The sequence below is a fragment of the Pteronotus mesoamericanus genome, unplaced genomic scaffold (assembly GCF_021234165.1).
Source record: "Pteronotus mesoamericanus isolate MK-2021 breed Mesoamerican mustached bat unplaced genomic scaffold, CSHL_Meso_final contig_20, whole genome shotgun sequence".
NCBI classification, from domain to species: Eukaryota; Metazoa; Chordata; class Mammalia; order Chiroptera; family Mormoopidae; genus Pteronotus; species Pteronotus mesoamericanus.
Genome location: NW_026555085.1, coordinates 40,039,709 through 40,061,789, shown reverse-complemented (window position 1 = coordinate 40,061,789; position 22,081 = coordinate 40,039,709). Strand labels below are relative to the sequence as shown.

General features: G+C 41.0%; 1 protein-coding gene across 1 annotated transcript in view; it reads right to left on the bottom strand.

Annotated features, from left to right (window-relative positions):
• Positions 1–12,577, bottom strand: part of SH3BGRL2 (SH3 domain binding glutamate rich protein like 2) — a 76,660-nt gene extending 64,083 nt beyond the window's left edge. Inside the window, exons 1-2 of the mRNA XM_054568630.1 lie at positions 12,491–12,577; positions 6,298–6,430 (exon numbers count right to left, since the gene is read on the bottom strand). Of these exons, the coding sequence (XP_054424605.1) occupies positions 6,298–6,430; positions 12,491–12,577 (220 nt within the window). The remainder of the gene's footprint in view (positions 1–6,297; positions 6,431–12,490) is intronic.
• Positions 12,578–22,081: the final 9,504 nt, after the last annotated feature.

Sequence of the window (22,081 nt, the reverse complement as noted above, 5' to 3'; positions counted from 1 at the left end):
GGAAAGAATTTGAACTTTAACTTGTGACCTGGAAGCTCAGAGGTTTCAGAAGCCATGTTGCAACATGAGAACCAACCACGGAAGTTATAGAAGCTAGTCAATAGGAAAAGAACAACAATGCAGACATGTGGAGGGTGACAGAGATGAGTTTCAGAGTGTTCTGGCCATTCCTCAGCCCAGGGTTCTAACACCTCTGTGTCAATTCTAGCTGGTTGTCTGTTCTGTAAATAAAGTTTTATTGGAACACATTCCTTTTCATATTGTCTATGGTAGAATGACAGGAACCATATAGCCTGCAAAGCCTAATACATTTACTGCCCGGCCCTTTACAGAAAAAGTTTGTGAATCCCCATTTATGGTTCAACCTATTTCTATATTGCTGCTCTTGAGGCCTGTTAATACTATCCGTGTTATCTATGTCATAAATTCCTCCTCTTACTTAAGCTACCTCAAATCTGCCGAACAGAGGAATATGATCAGAGCTATACTATAAGAATTACTCTAGTAATAATTAGCTATGTTTTTTCCACCCTGTGTGAAAAAATTTCTCTCTAGAGCTTGTGTGCAGGACAGAGTGTTAGCAGTCCAGGAAACCTCCAAGGCCAGTGTGGAGCTGAGACCCAGAGTTAGTACACAAGGTGAAAGCGTGACCAAGAGTAGAATGCAATCTGGGATGCAAGCTAGAGGTCCAAGATCAACACCAGGGTATCATGCTACTCACAGGATTAGATGCCCATCTGACAAGTAAAGGCTGCAGATAAAGCAGGGTGCTGAAACTTAAAGACAGGACGCAGAAAATGGAGTAGATCATTAGGTTTTAGGGCTGTTGCTCCTGCACTGCCTAACACTTGATCTCCTTCAAAGGCCATGATAGACCATTGGAGTGGGTTTTTGTTTTTGTTTTTGTTAGCTTTATTGAGATATAATGGATGCTTTATTGAGATATAATGGATATATAAGATTGTGTAAATTTGAGGTGTGCAGTGTGGTGATTTGATATATATATACTGTGAAATAATAACCATAATAAGGTTAGTTAACAGACGAAGTGTTTTAAAGCAGGGCTTCTCAACCTTCAGCAGTTTGGTGAAGTCTCTGGACCCTTTCTCAAAAAAAAACAGAAGTTTCTAATTGTGGAAAACAAAGGGGTCAAGATTACAAAGGAAACTACTTATTTTTCCAAAACAGTTTTTGATATGGTAATATATATACTTCTTTAGTAATGCATTATCATGATTTAGTAGTGGGTCAAGTAACCACCATGAAAAGATTAAAATTCTGTCATTTCTATTGGTAACAAAGTCACAAATGTTTGCTGCTATAACAGTGGTTTATTGCCTATACTCATAATTGAAGGAAATTTTGGTTAGAGTTTAGAAAAAATATAAAGATGTTATTTTTTTTTCTTATTCAAGGTCATGAACTCCCTGAATTCTGTCCACAAGTTCCTTGTGGAATGGGATAGGGGGTGTTCAAGAACCCCATGTTAAAAAGTGGTAGTGTCTCACTGTATCCAGATCTGTAACAGCCAATGAATTTGCCTGAGAAGAAAGTACATTGGAACAATAAAATATATAAATAAATAAATTTTTAAAAAAGTAAAGATTGATTTTAAAAAAAGAAGAAGAAAGTACAGAAAGAGACAAGGAGGAGCCATGAGGAGTCCCTTGGAGAACTCCTACTTTTAAGAATTGGAAGACCAAGGAATTTAAGAGTGGAGGAGCAGTCCGAAAAGTACAAAACCAAGAGTCAGCAAGAATGTTACTCAACCTGGAAGTTCGGAAAGATGATAATGAAAATGGTGGATTTGAGTTTGTTTGTTAGGCAGCCGGAGATCAATTCCAGCTTTTCCACTTAATAACTTGGGCAAGTTTTATCACCTCTCTAAGCCTCAGTTTTCAAGTCTACAAAATGAGTGAAGATAATGACTATCACTCAACTTTGTTATAAGGATTAATTATGCTTAGGATATTTACTTAAGTTATGCCTTATAGTGTCCATCACCCTACAGCCCCTGTGAAGGATACTCCCAGCTCACTATGTTACAGATGTTTGCGCCACATCTGTGCATTTCCCCCAGGGTGACCTAGTACAGCTTGGAAGTTATTTGTAACATATATGACCAAACTTGAAAATACATGTTTGTCCTCTCTCAGGAGTTTATAGTTGGGAAATCAAAAGGCTAAGGCAATTAGAAGTAGGAATATAAAGGAAGATGCTGTGAGGGGCCTGAGGGTGGGTATGAGACGTGTTGAGCAAGTATGAGACAATGAGGGAACTGAAATGAAGAATAAGAAGAGAAAGTCAGTCTGTGACAAGAGGAGAATGGAGCCGCTAAGGAGTAAAAGCAGAGACACTAGGAAGGAGGCCGGTGGCTGTCTGACTTCCATGTCTCAGCTTCCAAGAACCCAGGTCTGCTACAGTTCCTGCCCTTGCGTTGCTGTTTAATATCCCCAGTCTTTAATCTTGAGCTTTTTAAGCAGATATTTTCCCAGCCATCATACACTCCTGACCAGAATATCCACGTAAAGCATGGATAGTAAATCATACTCTTATAGGGGTTGAGCAGAAGACATGAATGAGGGAGGTGAGGAAGGTCCAAGTGCGCATGTATTATCTATGAGGACTGTAGCAAACTGGACAGAACATCACAAAAAATCGGATATTTGTCTGAAATATTTTCATTTTTCAATGTAGACTTAATTTTTTAAAAAATTAAGCCAATTAGGCCGAAACCATCTGCAAGTCCTGGTTCTTGATGTTTCTCCCTCCAGTGTAAATAAAGAACCGAGCAGTGTTTGGCGCACAGCGAGTCCACAGGAAGTACCAGGGGTTATTATGATGTGGGTGATTATCATCGCTGGACTTAGTGAGAGCACTTGCCGCAGAAGGGTGGGGGCAGAAGCCAGACTGCAGTGGCTTGAAGACTGATAGCCACTGAGGCTATTAGGGCAATGACGTAGTCTTCTAATGAGAAGTTGAGGAGTACTATGTGAGGACAAGCAAAGACAGAAGTTTGAAGGGGAATCAGGGAACATGAATATTGTTCATTAAGGTTTAGCTACAGATTAAATAAGGAGCTCTTTTAAGCCATTTGGAATATCAACTGTCCAGATTTTATTTGTAAAACAGAATTGAACCTGATTGATAATTCTGTTCTGTCAGAGCTGCCCTGTTCTTAACAGCACTTAATCTAATACTCTCTGGCTCCCCAAGCATTTAAGGGACTTCAATCACCACACTGTGTGTATCACAATCCCTGCCCCGCTCCAGGCAGTCGCTCCTCTGAAAGCTGAGTTGTCACATTTGGCTGTTAGTGGGTGACAGATTGGTGGGTGAGGAGGTTATAAGCCAAAGGGCAGTGGCAGGTCAGAGTCATTAAGGAAGAGGGCCTCCTAGGCAGACCTGGATTAATGTCACAGCTGTATGACCTTCCTTAGACAGTTTACTTAACTTGCTGATACCTCACCTTCCTCATTCTTGTTGCTGAGCTTACTGGAGAAGGTGAATGTAAAGTGCTTTCTCACCCAGTGCCTGGGACTTACTTCGGCCTCAGTAAGTATTAATCATACAAAGTACATCAGGGATGTACTTCATTTGCATAGAGCATATAAACCGTATAAATATTTGTTTCATGTCTGTGATTTTAACTTTCTAAATAACGAGGATCTGGTTGTGTAAACCTCTTTGTACAGTGCCATGTTCAGTTAAAGTACTTAACAAAAAGTTTTTGATGTTAATGAAGTTTAGAGGCCATATTTAAGGGGAAAAAATGAGTTATTAGTGAAATGAAGCAGCAATAAAGTAAAATAATGTAGCTTGAATTTCTTATGAGAATTCATCCACTGCTTTTATGTTCCTTCATCAGGCCCCTCCTGTCTATTTTTAATAAAATAAAATCCCTGATTAACAGGAATCATATTAACCAATCCCTGAATCGGATGGAACTTTGCACACTCATGTTAAAGGCCTGGAGGCAAATCATAAAGCAAGGAATTAGGCTTGAAACCAGCATTCAGGACTTAGTGTTGAATCCGTTCACACTCAACCCAGTCAAAAGGGTTCCCCATCCTTTCTGATAGGAGAAAACACTTCTATTTCCCCAATGCTTATTCCCCCTAGAGACTGAAAAAGGGTATGAGAGGAGAGAATAGCACAAGCACCATCTTAGAACTGTAACAATGAGGCTTTGAGATGTGCTGGTAACCAGACGACACCCTGAAAACCTTGTGTGCAGTTCCTTTCTTACAGCTGTATTCATTCACCCCGTGCCAGATGCTGGTCCAGATGCTCAGGATCCAGCGGTGCATCAAACATAGTCCCTTCCTTCATGGAGATTACAGCTAATTGGGAGGATGAAAATTGAACAAGAATATGCTAAGTGCTTGAAGGAAAAGACAAAAAGACTAGATTTTTGTTTTTTTGACTTTTTTGTTAATCTTGCAGGACTCTCCTAATCAACTGGATTTTTTTTTCAAGAGATATATATATATAATCCCCCCACCCCCAACAAGATGGCATCGTAGGTCAGGAGATGATAAGGCCATAACGAAATAAAGGTTCAAAGTTGATATTGCTTAGTAGAGACAGACTCATAGATAGAGAGCAGGCTGATAGCTCTGGGGGGAGGGGCGGGCTGGGATTGGAGGGGCTGAGCAAAAAAGAAAAAAAAAAAGAACTCATGGACACGGACAATGGTGTGGTGATTGAGTGGGGGAGTGGATTTAGGGGAGGTGGAAAAGGGTATGGGGATAAATGGTAATGGGAAAAACACCATATGAATGAATAAATAAAGTTGATATAGCTTAAACAGTTCTAGGCAACATAAGTTAGGGGAACTTCTAATACCCTACAATATTTTGGTTATTGGGTTACTACTTTATAAATGATTACCATGTTATAATAAACAAAAATTTACATTTAGATTATTGTTGAAGTCTGAAACATTTTGATTTCTCATGAATGCATTGCTAATGAGTTTTCTCATTATAATTTCTCATTATGCTAAGCATAAAGACCATTTAGAGTAATTACAACAGAGGATATATAAGAAAATGTTTATACATAGCTACAATTAGAGAATATGGAAGTCAGGTTAAATAAACATAAAGTGTTATTGTTGTAGCATTAATTTTTATTGTTGTTTCCTAAAATTTTGAAGGACCTACTGAATGGAAATTATGAACATTTGCTTTTAAGTACTTTTTAATACCTTGAACCATAATGTTTTAGAAAATAACGATTTTGTAAAGGTCTTTACCTTCAAATTCCTCAGCTCTTTTCTAAAAGTAAAATGAAAGGATAAGGAAAAATATAGAGCACTTTTAACATCATTGCCAGTTCATTCCCTCAGTTCTTCACATCCATCTCTATCCAGCCCATTGAGAGGCAACTTAAACTGTGGGTATCACTCTACAGTACTTTGGTCTTCTCTGCAACAAGAACCTCTGGATTTAAACAGAATCTTTTGAGAAGGGCAGCAGTTTTGCACTAAGTGGAATTCCATTTAACACTGATATCAGGGAGCAAGACTTCCTTATATATGCAACTTACTGTACTCAGAAGCCATGAACTGGCACAGATATCACAAAATAAAGTATTTAATAGTGGAATTCTAGTCCTTCCAGTGTTAACTGATGCCTGGTTGTAAACCAGGCATATTTAAAAAGTTCATTAAATTCTTATTGCCCCCAAAACAATGTAGTGAAATGCCTCATTTTACCTTAACTGGGATTTACATTTGTCCAGAACATGTAGCTTTGAAAAGCTCAATCCATTCAGTTCAATTTATTTGTTGAACACCTGCATATCAGTAACTTATCAAACTTTCTCTAATCAGCAATTTGCATTTATTTAAATTTGCAATAATTAATAAGAAATAATCTCTCAAGACCAGAAAAGCTTTATGTGCTTCAATTCCTCAGAAGCCTGTGACTTTGATAGCTGTTCAATAGAGGGGGTGTTGTGCAATTTTAATTTCATACCACAAGCATTTACCCAGTTTGTGCTAGGCACTTGGCATTCTGCTAGATTCTGGGAATATGAAGGTTAACTAAACAGAGAGTGTTTTGAGGGGTGGGACGAGACCATTTTAGCACAAACTCAAGTCCTGAGTGGAAATACAAAATCAGCGAGTGAGTGGTTGTGTGAGAACCATGCAGAGAGACATGGAATATGAATGAGTCCCTTGAAAGGAGCCTTTGTAGTGTGACCTAAAGTTTACATACAATTTGTATCATTATTTTTTCTGTTTTAGATATAAATAGAATAGTATTTTAGTTAAAATCTCATCAGTACCCATTTTCCTGCAATTTGCTACATCTTGCATTTCTTCCTTGGTTAAAAGTAACAACTGCATACTGGAGTCACCGTTAAGGATGTGTGGTGCTCGAGGAGACAATTCTGCAGTACTGAATAGCAACATGTCAGCCTAAAACAAAGACAGTCTGTCCAAAATCCACTTCATATCTGTATCAGTTGATATAAATGCAGCTGCAAGTTTGGCTAAATCTGACAAATTTCTAGCAGTCGTAATGACATTTGATTATTTCATGTAAGAAGAGTGCAGGGAGGTCAATCCAGGTGTGCTGTAGCAGTCCAATAATGCCCGCAAAGCCCAGGGCACTTCCCACTTTCCATTCTGCCATCCTTAGCATAATGAAGTTCTTTCTGGGCCTTGTCACCTCATGGTGGCAAGGTGGCTGCCACAGCCGCAAGTACAGCATCTTCATACTAGCATCCAAGTAGGAAGAAAAGAGGCAAGCAGAAAATAGATTTTCTCTTTATCATAGAAGAAAAGCTTTCCCAGAAGCCCTCTAGTCTAGCACACTTCTCCTTTAAGCCACATTGGTCAAAACTGGGTCACAGGGCCACCTGCAAAGGAAGCTGAAAATGTATATTATGAAGGAGAATGTGAGAGCCAAGATGGGTTCAGGTCTGTTATCATTCATCCCCTGGGAATAGAGGGGAGGGGAGGCGGATTGGCAACCCAAAGTACCGGGGTTCAGCTAGCAAGGAGGACGGTGGGGGCAGTGAGTGGCAACAGTGATGCTACAGTTGTTTGCTTAATGTGACCTCGGGTAAATTATGTAGCATCTGTGCCTCAGTTTCCACATCAGTAAAATGGAGATAATAATACAACCGAATTCATGGGCTTTGGGTGAGAATTAAATGACATAATTCTTGTCAAATGCTTGAATAAACTAACGATACATGTTAAGCACTCATAAATATTAGTTGCTAGGAAAAAGAGGCACCGTGTTTCCCAAAGTGTTTGATTTACAACCGCATTCCTCAGATTCCCTGGATAGCACCACATGCAGAAGATATGGAACTGGAAAACATGGCTTCCAACCCTCAGGGAAGAGTTTTTCCCACTAGACCTATGTCTGTGATATGGTTTAGACCCTTTCCATTCTTTTCCTGCAACACCCCTATTCCTCTCCCTTGCTCCCATTCTCTTCTTCTTCCCCACTTTTTCCCTTCTTTCTTCTTTTCCCTACATGTTTCTTGTCTTGCTTATGACCCCGTCCCCTTCCTTTAGGCCAGGAAATTATCCCTGTTTCACCTTATTCCTGACTTCAAGTCTAAAAAGGATGTCGACTCTTACACAGGACTCTCCAGATTCCTGGAGACAATTATCCTCCAAGGACTAATGGGTAATATATTCAGAGTTAGGTTAATTTATTCTGCATGTGCTAATGCATAAGTAATTCACAGCCGGGTGGAGGCAGGGAATGCCAGGGACATGCAATAAGGTGTGTTTATCACCTAATCCAGACGGGCACCTAGCATGGGTGAATTAGACGGTAGGCACACCTCATCGCATTAGTTTCTTTTTGCTGTACCACTGGCATAGAGGTCAGAAAAAGAGTAGGACAGAAGTAGGACAAATAACTTAAGAAATGAACTTTGAACAAGTAGCTGTGCTAAAGAATTACCCAGCAGGAAAGAACATTTATTTATCATCTCAAAAAAGGCAAGTCTGGCTCCAGCGAGATTGATGAATGACACATATCAGAAAAAGAAAACCAGAGGATGTATGTCATGAGCTTTGAAGATGAGCAGGGGCAGAAAGTCATCATATGGAGGACTCACCCACACTATATTTAAAGCTGTTCTTAGAAATCTAAAACTTTTTTTTGAGCTTTTACTTATTTTTGGAGAGAAGGGAAGGAAGGGAGAAAGAGAGGAAGAGAAAGATCGATGTGAATGAGAAACATCGATTGGTTGCCTCGTATTCATGCCCTGACCGGGGACCAAACCTGCAACCCAGGCATGTGCTCTGATCAGGAATCCAACCCTCAACCTCTCACTTTGTGGGTCAGCGCCCAAGAAACTGAGCCACACCAGTCAGGGCTGAAACACTTATTTTTGAAAATGGAAGCTTAGCTTCAGTGTACAATAAAATCTTTCTTCAACTAAATGGAATGATTTCTGAATGTTAGTAAAATCCCATGTTCCTTTTTTGTAAATGCCTCTAAATTAGCACAGGAAGGATATCATTCCCACGTGTGCCTAGACAAGGGCAAGGGAATAGAAGGAGAAGTTAAAACCAAGCTGTGTTAAAGCCACACCCCTGCCCTCATTCATCACTCCCTAACTCTCCATCTAAACAGGAAGAAGCCCAGGGACTAGATCCGAGGGAAAAGAGCAGCAGTTCAGTACTTGTTTGCCCTCATCTCCACCAAAGGCAGGCAGCCTGACGTGATGAGTCCTCTGGAAATCAACTGTACCTGGTGTTCTCTGCCTCCACCCAGCTGGGAAGCCTTAGCAGAGGTCAAAACCTCAAATGCCTGAGGGGGCCAGAAGAGCATAAACAAAGGCACAACAAGCCACCAGTAAGAGTATGTAAACGAAACTGCTTGTTTCGAACTGAAGAACAACAACAATATAGCACTGCTAAATAAAATATGCAGTGACAAAGAAGAATGAGGATGACACATACATACGTGACTCCCAGGGATATATGATGGTTACTGTTGTTATTGAGGGGGAAAAAAGCACAGAGCAGCGAATCTAGTTTGCTTTCTTTTGTGTAATAGGCAGGAAGAAATCACACATTCAGATATAAAACATCAAATTAGCAGAGGTGAAATAATTGGTTACCTGTAGAAGTCAGGTGGTTGGGGAGGAAGAGGGGCAGGGTGGAGGGGATATGCATGACTATAATCGATTTCTCTGAGTATGTTTTTATAGAGTTTTGATTTGGGTCACATAAATACTCAGACATGTTTTACCTATTCAAAAATAAAATTTAATCACAAAGAAAAATAAAAGTAAACCAAATTTGAAATGAAACTGTAACGAATTACTGGGTGACATACAGAAAAATTAGTTCTTTCAAGTGACTTTGGAACACAGTGCTCTTCCTGTTCATCTTTAATTAAATTTATTCTAAGAACAACAAAATCCCTCTCCCACATATAAAATTCACCAAGTAATTATCTGGTATTTCAATTTTAAATTATATATATAGACATAGTCTAATTTTTATATATATATATATATATATAGTCAAATAAGTAAATGTGATATTGACCTTAGGAACTGAGATTTTCTGTGTCAGAGAAAAGAGATACAAATATAAAATAAAAAAGTTAAGGAAAACTTTAATATTAAATATGAATTGGAAATATATAAACTCATGATTTAAATAAGTAAATTTCTTAGCTTTAGCTACTGAAGAGCTTAGAGGCAATGATACTCTAATGGCAATGAGCTCATTCAGTTTGAAGATCTCGATTTTTAAATACTATCCTCCAATAAAAGGTCCCAAGTCTCCTTGGAGAAATGGCCGATACCCAATTAGGGGCGTAGATGTTACAAGGGAAGCCTAGGACTTTTTCATGGGCCAAAAACAAGGAAGAGCTCAGAGAATGAAGAGTACATCTCAAAGGACACAGGAGCCAGCCAGCTTGAAGGAGCTCCTGATAGCCAAATGTGGGGCTATTGGACACCAAAAATGACTGCAACTGGTTATAAAAAAAAAAAGTGAATATATAAAAATAAAGGCCCTGGACAGGTAGCTCAGTTGGTTATAGTGTCATCCTGATGCACCAAGGTTGAAGGTTCAATTCCCATTCAGGGCACATACAAGAAGCAATCAATGAATGCATAAATAAGTGGAAAAACAAATCGATGTCTCTCTCTCTCTTCCTCTCTCCTCTCCCTCTCTCCCTCTCTCTTTCTCAAAAAAAAATCAATTAAGAATTGAATAAGTAAATAAAAATTGAATAAATAAAAGCCCATAGGACTGTTCAAAGCAGGAGAGAAAGAAAAGAAACTAATTTGTCACCATTGAAAGTGAATATAGCAACTTTTTACTCTGAAAGTTAGCAAAGAGAGGCTCTGTTCTTTTTGGAAAGGAACTTTAATTCATCCCCAACAGGTATGGGAAAGCTCTTGTTTACTGAGTTATGCGTGCAAATAAACAAACAAGAAATTATAATTTAGAAAATCACCATTTTGCAACTGTCAATTAAATGATATATGTAATTAAATAAATATCAACTGATCTTTATATCATTACATACAAGGTTGCTGTGGAACAGCTTACCCAGATCCTACCAAGAAGATTTTCAAGGGAATCCCCTCAGCTTTACACTGGAAGGACCTGTGAGTCATCACATTAGCTAAGTGATGTATTTAGTGTCACTGTTGTTGAATAATCTGGCATTCTGTGTCTCCTGATTAAAGTGGTATGAAATACAAATCGCCTATGAAAGTATCCCTCTCAAAAATGTTTAATTCCAATCCAGCCTTTAGAAACAACTTTCAGTTTACAGGAAAAAATGGCGGGCGGCGGGGGTATGGGGGGTAAGTAAATATCACAAGAAAACTATCAGAAAAATGCAGTGTAGGTTTTTCTATTGAACTTTGGCTTGCATTCTTCTAAAAGTCAATGTCATGAAACAAACATACTAAAGTTTGAAGAACTATTCTTATTTAACTGGCTTAACCAAATGTGATGAGTGAAACTTGATTGGATCTTGGTTTTTAAAAAAAAGCTCTAAAAGCTTTTGGAGATAAGGAAATTTTACCTGGACTGGCAATTAAGCTTGGATATAAATACAAAACTATTGTTAATTTTCCTTGGTGTGATAATAGTATGTGGTTATGTAAGAAGATGCCCTAATTCTTAGGAGATGCAGGATGAAATATTTAGGAGTAGAATCTCAAGATGTTCACTACTTAATTTCAAAAATGAAATTGGAAATGAATATGGGCAATTCTACAGGATAAGATCTGAAAACAGTTTCCACACTGGCAGATTTAAGGCAAGGCTTTGACTCAGGTGATAAAGGAAGAATGGAGGTCATCAGAGTCAGGGGAGCATAGACCTGTGAATTCTGATATTAGAGGGATCATTCAAATGAGTTTGTAGGTGACCAGGGTTGGTATCAGAGAACTGCAGGGATGTCCTGGGAAGGCAGGAAACCCAGGGATGAGATCCTCACATCAGATGAGAATGGGTGCAAGGACTGGAAGATACTGTTACAAAGAAGAAGAGAAGGTACAGAGGTACAGCATCTCCCCTGCCCTGCACCCCCATTGCATCTTCAGTGCTCTACCACAAAAGCTGAAAGCACAGACTTTGTAGGTTAGCTGCCCATTTGAATTCCTCCCCTGTCTCCCATAGCTTGTGTAGTTTGTGTGGGTGAATATGTGTGTGTTAGGACCCAGAGAGCGTCATGCTTGGGCCCTACGAACCTCACCACCTTTCATTCCCTCTTCTCCAGCCACCTCCGCTCCATCTATTTCGGTCCTCCTGGCCTTGGAATTTGCTGTGCTCTACGGCTACTTGCTCTGTGACTTTGGATGAGTCATTTCCTCAGTCTGAGCTCTGTTATCTCTGTAGCAGTGAAGAAACCAATTTAACAGGTCAAAACCAACATTAAAATATGAAATAGAATAAATAAAACACATATGAACTAGAACGTATGTTAGGTAGAACGTGTGTGTGCATATGTATGTGCACTGCGTCATAATGTAAATGTATTCCTTACTAGGGATCATAGTCAAAAACATTGAAAGCACTTCTCTTTAGAGTCCTTCCAGCTCTAAAATTCAAGATGTGTAGACTATTTCCAACTGTTCTCTGCAACTTTGAGGGTGGAAATGAGCAGAGAAATTTTATTTTTAAGGAAGAATTACTGATGCCAACAGCCAGCAGCCTCAGGTTGTGCTGACAATGCAGTTATCCTGTGCTGCTTCCATTCAAGAAATTGTTCATGATAGGGCAACGACATGTCCCAGATTTCTAGGGTAGCAGTGCCTAGCTGCAGATTCCACAGTGAAGGAACGGGGGAAGCCCTCTGGGGTCTTCAGGGTCAAACTTCCCTTTGGCTGAATTTTCATATTGAACACAGTGCATCTGCCAAAGGATGCGACGGAGGAGGAGGAAGAGCAACAGGAGAAGTTAGAAGTTAACACTCCCTTCTCCCAAATCATAGTATACTTATGTAGTGTTTCCCTTTCTGATGCTTACAATGCCACTGTTACCAGTGCAGTGCTGTCTGCTAATCACTGCTCCTTCTAAAGACCCTGAAAGGGTTACATGCAAAGGAGGTGCCATGTGGGCGTGAGCTCTACAGGAAAGTGTTAGAGCCTGGAATTTTGTCAGAGCCTGGAGTTTGACTTTCACAGGAAAGACAAGTTCAAGTCCCAGCTCTGATGTTCCAAGTGTGGATCGCCTTTCAATGAGTGTCTTTTGAGGACCTATTTATTTAATCTTGTAAGTCTGTTTTTCCCTTCTAGTACAAAGATTTGTTAGAACTTCTTGAGGTACCTTCCATCTACATTACCCTCATGCACTGAGATCCCACTGTGATAGGGCCTTTATAACCTTTTAAATTTTTTCCTCACAATAACCCCATGAAAGCAGTATTTTCATGCCTAGTTTTTGGGTGTGACACAGATAGTTTAGTGACAGGTCCCAGGTCACATGACTAGAAACCAGCTCTGGTCTCTGTCTCCAAAGCCTTTGCTCTTCCCATTATACTTGTGGTTTTAGACGTTGGTCCCCTCAGGCCTGCTTAGGGGACAGCAGCCCTGGCATCACCCAGGCTTGCTGACTCAGACCCCGGGAAGGGGGACAGCTTCCCAGGTGGTCTGGTTAGTCCCAAAGTTTGAGGACCACAGCATTAAACACATGTGTGAAAGAGCCTATGCCAAAAAGAGCATGCCACACTTTAGTCAGGAAGAGTTAATGAGATGGGATTTCTGAATGACCACAGCAACACCTAACATTCATAGCACACTTTCCAACAGCCAGGCCCTATGTTAGGTTCTTTATGTGAAGTCCTGTTTAATTGCAGTCCCATTATGAAGTGAGTACTAGGCATGCTTAAGGGTGAGAAATCTGAGGTGGAGGAGCTTGCAGAGGTCATGTAGTTAGTAAGTGGCAGAGCCATGAGCCAGGTGATGGGGCTCCATGGTCCCCTCTTGGAATAAGTGCAGCAACCTGTTCTTCAGGACAATGGAAGAAGTCTAAGTAGCACAAAAGGACAAGGAAGTATGAAGACCAGACAAAGAACAAGAAATGCGACTAAGAAGGAAGTCTAGGGGTAATGAATACAAGTATACTTGAGAGCTTCCTATCAATAGCCTATTGAGAGTGTTAGGGAAATCCAGACATATTTTGTGGCATTTATTATGAAACAAAATGAGAAAAACAACATTTACAGTTTCAATTTCTGGTTAACAGAAGGGGCTTTGTCACTGAGGAAGGAGTCAGGACTGAGAGTACGCAGGTGGGGACTAACACCAGCTCCGCACCACTCTAGAAACAATGCAAACTTTTATGGATGGAGCTCCTGCCACTTGACAGGTGGTGACTGTCACCATGACCTCTCACTTCACCTCTCTCAGTATATTTATCTGCAAAAGGGGCATAACAGTCCCTCACAGAGTTGCTAAAAGTATCAAATCACATTAAGAATTTGAAACTTTCTTGGCGATCCATAAAACACTTGACAAATATTTAGGGACATTATTATCAGTACCCACTATCATCATCATCATCATCGTCACCACCACTTGTTTGCCAAATACGGAGTTTGCCCAGCCTTGCCTAGACGTGGGTAAGGAAGCCAATTCATGGATGGTGCAGCTTGGAGACCAGGAGTGGGGGAGCCAGAGACGGATATCAGTACCTCATTTTGTGCATGGCTCTTCTTAGTTCAGTAAGTGCCAGCTCAGTTTTGCAGATAAAAACTGCGGGGTAGAGAGGCTAAACTTCCCAACCTCACGTGTCTTTTAAAAGGCAGGACAAAAAGCAGAAAAGCAGTTCTCATGCCAAGGGGACTGGCTGTAGTTGAATGTGATGTTTTTGAGGAAGTACAAGAGATAGAGAAGAGTCCCATTCTTATAACATTTATTGTTACTTCTGATCAGTGAAAATTGTGGGACTCTCAAAACTTAAATTCAGGGTGGTTTGAAAACAGTCACCTACTCCTGCTGATATGACTCTCTGTTCAAAGTGTATTTATGCCAGAAATAGTGGGATTTTTTCCTATTATCTATTCATCAACTTCATCTTTATTTCAAGCCTCTACCCGAACTTCCATTTAGTCAGTATGGGGGCCCTTCCTCCCCCTTCTAGGGTTGCATCAGAATCTGGGAGAGAGGCTCATAGAGGGCTAAAAGCAATGAAAAGTTCTCCAAATAATGGTCTTTGATGTGTGTCCTAGATAGCTGGGACTGCTATAACAAAATACCAGAGACGGGGTGGCTTAAACAACAGACTTTTATTTCTCTCAAAGTTCTGGAGGTTGGGAAGTCCAAGATCAAGCTGCTGGCAGGTTCACTTTCTAGTGAGAACTCTCTTGCTGACTCTCTTGGTGACAGAAGGCCACCTTCTTACTCTGCTCACATGGCCTTTCCTCAGCACCTGCTCCAGAAGAGCACCCTTGTGTCTCTTCCTCTTTTTATAAGGGTACTGGTCCCATTATGGGGGCTCCCCTCTCAGGACATAACCCAAACCTAATTACCTCCGAAAGCCCCACCTCATAATACCATCAATAGGGGGTTAGGACTTCAGTATCTGAATGTCGGCAGGACACCCTCATTCAGTTCATAACACAGTGCCAGCCCCATGTGATTGTGCTTCTGCCACATGCCTGGCTCACGTGGTGGGCACTCAGGGCCTGAGGGCATCCTCCGTAGGAACTACCCACCTGAGGCTTGCTGCCCTCTTCAGAACAGAGCCCCCCATTCTTGCACAGCCCCCGGCAGGGGCCCGCAGTGCTCTCTCTTCCCCTGGGCGGAGGCCTACTCTCCCTCCAGTGTCCTCCTGGCTTCTGCCTCTCCCTCAGACCCCGTCCTCTCCCATGGGCTTGGCTTTTGGAAAACAAAACCCAGAAGGGCCTGCGGACCCTTCTGCTTCTCATCTTGTCCTGTGTCTTCTTTGAGGCAATGAAATGTGAAAGGGGAAAAGTGGGGGGCGGGGGCGCAAATGTGTATGGAGAAAAAAACAACCTAATGGTTCATACTATCATTCAGCCACGATATTATGCAGAGTCTCTTCTCAACGCTTAGGACAGCAAATGTGGCTTCTCTCCTCCCCACTGCCTCTTGGCCAGGCTGCTGTTAGAGCTGCCCGTTTCACGTCACCTAATGCCCCAAACTCACCTTCCTTCAGGGACTGTACAATAATGTCACCAAAGGAATCAGGTCAAAATAATTTGCTTTTCAGGAGTGACTGAAGGAGAATTATCTGACCGGCAGGATAGAGTTCCAAAGTTCATCCAAACTTATTTCGGAAGTTTACACAAAGCCTTATCTCTAGAATACAAATACTGTCAGGTGCTGAGAAGGACTGTAACTCCTTCTCTATAGTGTTTCCCTCTCAAAGTCCCCAGAAACGGTGGATTATAATGTACTATAAACCAAGATATAATATTTTAAAATGATCTTATTTCACTCACTTAAGTGAATGCAGCTCTTTCTTTCCCTAGGTCACTGCTTACCTATTTCAGGCACTTTAGGGACAAAGGCCTACTTCAAGCACTTGGACAGGCCCAGTTTTGATGTGGTGTTTGATGCTAGAATAAGAGTGAGGAGAGATGCCCTTCAAAGCTGTCCTCCTTTAAGTTGCAGATTCTTTGAACTTTTAACTCTTTGAAAAAGAACATCCTGGTTGATCTTTTATTAGCTGTGGTCTAAACAGAATGCTGCTTGCCTTTAGGGTTAGCAGTCCTGCAGAGTTGTCTTCACAACCACCTGCCTCTGCCTCTCAGTTAATAAAAGTACCAGTAAATCTGGTCTTGCTGGGAGTGGGGGAGCCTGAGGTCTCCTGAGCAAAGCTGGAGACAACCAGACTGGTGGTCAGATGTCCCTGAGGGCTGCACCAAGGTCCCTAGATGGCCGGGAAGGGCACAGATGTGTGTGTATAGAACTGGCCAGCACCTGCTGCATTCAGAGTCAATTCTCTGCACATTTCCCACTTGATGAGTAGAGGAGTTTTGCTTCTGTGTATTTTGTGGGTTGCTGGAGGATTGCTGTGCAAATATTTAACACTGAGCGAAGTGGTGGGTTTCTCTGAAACCAAAAAGGTTTGAGAGCTTCTTCCTGATTTCAGTTGATGTGAGCTCAGGAAATAAGAATTGATTTTATCCAAGGCAGAACTAAGAGGAAGTTTGTTTTTGAAATATGCCAACCTTCATTTCAAAGTCAAATGAATATGACTTTTAAAGTACTCACTGGTTTGGATTACTTAGATGTTACAAGCGTATTTTAGCAACACTGGAACAGGGAGTAGGTTGCAGTAACTATTGGTATTGTTGGAATTGGGTTAAATTTTCCCACCCACTTATCAGATCCTTGGTAATAGTTTGGAAGTTCCTACATAAAGTGGGTGAGGGGATAAAACCCTCATAGGGAATGATGGGAGAAATCCTTGTAGACTGCGTTGGGAGAATGACATTTAATAAACTACACATTCTTATTCTTTCCTGTGAATGGTGAAGTTATAAACACACACACACACACACACACACACACACACACACACCCCACCCACCCACCCAGAGCCCAGCCCTTGCCTAACGGCATGGACTTGTGATTATAGCTGGTATTTTTTATTATTTATTTATTTATTTATTTATTTTATTTAATGGCCATTCCTTTATTTAGTTAATAAAAATAACAAACATTGTATTATCTTTTTAGGCTAAGCAATTAACCCCTTCCAACCAGTGATCTTTAATGTATTTTTGGGTGTGTTGCCTGACTCAAATAGAAAAGGATAATAAAGTGCTGTATTTGTAGGACATAATTTTTTTTTGATCTTATACAAGTGACATTTTATTTTATTTTTTTTACCTTTGACTGTTTTATTATTATTTTTTTAATTTAATTTTAATTTATTTTTTCAAATACACTTGTCTCTGCCTACCCCCCACTACTTTCCCTTGCCCCCTCCCTCCTTCCCTCCCTCAGCTCTTCCCCTTTCAAGACGCAAGGAAAATAAGACCAGCAACACTGAAAGGAAAAGAAATCAACAGAGACAAGAGGGAAGGAGGGAGGGGGGGCAGGGAAAAGGAATGGAAGGGGAAAGTCAAGGAACATATGGCATGGACTCGTGGATATAGCTGGTATTTTTTAGCAATTGCTATGCCACATTCTTTACATACAATTAATCCAGCAAAAAAATATAATGATCTATGCTTTACACATGAGGAGACTGAGGTTCTGAGTAGTTAAGAGACCTGTCCAAGGTAACACAAACTAGTAGGCGACTGAGCTATTATGAGAACCCAGATTTTCCCAACATTGGAGGCCATGACTGAATATTTTCAAAGGAGAGAACTGAGTTAATTTAAGGTCAGTTGATTTAGCAAAATTCATTAGCTAAAAGAGTAGAGGAAAAACTGATATTTAATCATGGAAACAGCAAGAACTATCGTTTGTTGGGTACCTTCTATGTGTCAGGAATGTTTCTAGGCACTTCTTGGCCCTTGTTTCATGTAAGCCACAAACCAGCCCTTGGATCGGTGCCCACCTTTATAGGTGAGGACAACGAGACCCGGGGAGTTTACCTAGCACCTGTTCATGGAGCAGTTCAGGGCTATCAGCCCCATAGAGGAAGAGTGAATAAGATATAAAATTATAGAATCTTAGAGCAGAAAGGGATAGTCAAGATGACCTAGTTTAACTTCTGTATTTTACATGTGGGAAAACTTGGGTTTAGAACCTTGCCCCCCAAATCACACATCATCTAGTTAGTTGTAAATCCAAGGCTCAATTCAATTAATCAATTTTGATTTGAGTGCCTACTATGTGCTGCACATGGTCAGGTCTCCTGTCTCCCAGACCTAGGACATTTTCTGTCAAACCCTGTGTATAAGGCAGGATGTGGGGCCCGAGGTCATAAAGTTCACCCCTAGTTCTGCAGGGGATTACTGTGCAGTCTAAACAGAAGAAAACGGGTGATGACAAAGGTTGGGGAGGGAATTGTGTCCATTCACTCATTCATTCACTGATTCACTCCCCTTTGATACTGTGTCCCTCTAGTGGGGTCCTAGCTGGGGACTAGTTGTATGCCAGGCACCATTTTTTTTTGAGCTATGAAATATGACGTATGTTCAAACAATTCCTAAACTCTGTCAAACCTTGTGTAGAAGGCAGGACATGTCTCGTATTGTGTAAGAAGACTGTGTGGCCAGGACATGAGCTCTAAGTCGTGGGACTGATCATAATTAGTGAGAAAAACTTTCTGCCTTCCCTGAAGCCAGAAGGGAGGGATCAGACTGGAGCATGAGATATAACTTGATCCTAAATATGAATATCGAAAATACTGTTCTGAGTTACTTTTGGAGTGGCTTGTCTTGCACAAAATGAAGTCCAAGCCTGTTGACTAGAACCTCGTTGGATGGTTTATTTTAATGCAGTTAATAAGAACAATGAGAAGCATCTGTTCCTGTAACAAAGGGCCATATTCATCAAGTTCATAATTTGTGAGCTGCCGGGGGCATTTATGAAGATCAGAGCCTTCCCAGTGTGCCTATGACAGGCATGAGGTGTGGCTTCAAGGGCATGAGACCGCTGTCTCCCCAAGCTGAAAGCATGAGCTCTCAAAGCACTTTATTTAGGAGACTCTTTTGGCTTTAAATCTCTACATATGATTGAAGAAATGTCTGTCAAATGAAAAAATATGTGACTGAGAAAAGTGAGCTCAGTGAGTTGAGCGACTGTCCAAGGCTGTATATAACTAATCATCAGCGATCTGGACTTGACGTCCCCATCCAATTTTTGTTTCATTCTCCCAGTTTGCTTCTTTGGAATCTTTTTACGTTATAAAAAAAGGTTAGTAATATGTGTCTTCCTTTGTTCCAGAACAAGAATGTCAAAAAAATGCCTCGCAGTCTTAGAAGAAGCAGATGTAAACTCAGTGTGTGGAAAGGCAGGCACTATCTCAGGAGCAGATCTCTGAAACTGTAACAGGTTGCATAACGACATTTCTGCCATTCTCTAATTTGACATTGGAAATGTGCCTTCCATGTGCAATAATAATTCCATTTGCTGGGCCACCTGAGAAATGAGATTTGAATGGCCTGCCTTCTTTGCCCAGATAAATGGATGAGAAGATTCTAGCCAGTCTCTTGTAACTCTGTGTCCACAAGCATATTTGTAGCATTAGTGGTAAATAAGACTATGTGTATCATAAAGGCAGGTAGGCTGAGACATGACTGATTTAGTGTTTTGGAATCCTGACAGCTCATGGAAATATAGCTCTGTGACTGATTGGATCAATAGGGCTATTGGATCAACTGTGGATGAATGAATTATTAATAGTTGCCATAGAAAAGAAGATTGTGCCAACTCAGATGGCTCTGTTGATTTAACATTGCCACAGGACTGGGATGAATGAGGCTGAAAGAAACATGAGGAATAAAAGAAAGAACCTCCTCTAACAGGGAGAGCCAGTTGCCTGTCAGCGGGGGAGAGGTCAAGGCCAGTGCAGGTCAGGACCCTGGATCCAAAAAGGCAGGGCACATTCTTGAGTCAAAGCCAGTAACAGGTATGGCCATTCCTCCTCTCCCACTCAAACTGTGTCTGGATATGTCTAATCAGGGCCTGTGGTAACAGACTTTTCAAATATTACATGCTTCCTGCTCATTTTTTAATGATTGTTTTTTAAAAATTATTTATTTTAGAGAGAGGGGAAGGTAGGAAGAGAAGAGAAACATCAGTGTGAGAGAAACCATCGGTTGCCTTTCTCACATGACCCAACTGGGGACAAAGCCCGCAGCCCAGGCATGTGCCCTGACCAGGAATTGAACCAGCAAATTTTGGCTTTGTGGGATGACACTCAACCCACTGAGCCACACCAGTGAGGGTGCTTCCTGCTCTTGATATACATTTTTCCGATATCCAACGTCACAAATGGAAAGAAGCTTATCACACACGAGAATATTCCCTTGCTTACCACTGAGGAGGCACCTCTCACACCAACAGAAAGGGTATGTTTAGTGTAAATGCTCAATTTGAATTTCTACCCCATCCTGTTCCAGCCCCAATAGGGAGAAGATTGTTAAGACCATGAAGTGCTACGCCCCTGTCTCACCAACAGTTTTGCAAGGTATGGAAGGTTAGTCGCACCACTTTCTTAGCACATGGCTCTCTGCATTCACTGGGGGCAGTGTACCCAAACCTTGCCAGGCATGAGACAGTCACTGAGGCAATTTAAAATAAATACATATTTTCCAATGTATCCCATATCTAATGAATCAACATCGGTTGTGAGGAGTATGGGGTTGGGGACAGGTCAGGTGTAGTTCCAGCAAGCACTCCAGGGTTTTTGATCTACAGCCAGGATGGGAAGCCATATTCCTAGGCTGAATTCTGGAGGAAAAAAAAAAAGATTTTGTAGGTCATAAGACAGAATTTTCCCTCTGCATACTAACTGCTGAGATACTCTAGGAATCTTTATAAAATTATGGTCCTAATGTCCTAAGTTACTTATGTTACTACCCTTAGTTTGAATTGTAATCTTTTTGGAGGCAGTTCTGTATCCTATTAAGTCAGAACTTCTTGAACACCGACCATGAGCCAAGCCCTTTCAGCAACACAATAGATTAAACACGTTTCCTGTCTACAGGAAACTAACACTGAATCTAGACTATAAAAAATAAGACTCGTGCATGAATAATCATATGACAACCCAGAGACTGAAAGAGCCAGATGTGCTGAAGGGAAGATCCTGGGACATCTTAGTCCAGGTGCTGTTGGTAACTGTCTTCCTAGGAGGCCAGGGAGGGCCCTTTTTCAGTCTCCTGCTACTTCTCTTTCTCATGATTGATGAAACACCCAAGAGTGCAATGCATGAGTTCTGGGTGCTGCTGTCCACTTAGGATTCGAACTGAGCAATATGGAAGCACCTCTCAGCCTCTGAGGGAAGAATTGAAGAAAGGCCATATCCAGTAAGGCCATAGGTGTGTGAAGTAAGGACTCAGCAGGACTGTGGGGATAAAGAAGGGAGGGAGATGGTGATAATGAAGGTAAGAAAAATAAATGGGAAGAGTTGGAAACTGCTTTCTGCTAGGTATATCGGGAGCTCAGCATGTGCAGTCTGCCCAGCTGTGCATTCTGGCCCTAATATTCCAGTGCTTTGCTTTCCGTACTGGATCTAGCCATCAGACTGCTAATTTTTTTTATTTATGCGTACTCTATTGCAAGGCTAATGTTCCACTGCCGTGCTTTTGAAGCTATAAGGAATCAGCTAGGGGTAGAAAGCTCCAAACTGCAGAAAATGTTAAGACCAGCTGATTGAACCTGTATCAACTGAGATCACAATGAGTCTGGGAGCAACCAAGGACTATGTACAAAAGGGTGTGTTGTGAAATGAGGTTATTTACATTTTCATAAAATGAGTGCTGGAGGGAAAGATGGATGGGTTCTGGTCCTAGAGTCAGCAGCAAAGTCCTTTTTAAAGGTCTGAAGAATTCTAAAAATGTACTGTAGGGGGGGTGTTTGTTTCGCTCTATTCTAATAGAGGAGCAAAGTGTGTTTTCCTTTTAACAACTAGAAAAAAATATTTATGTCTATCTCAAAACTGGAGCCCAAAGTTTAATTCTGA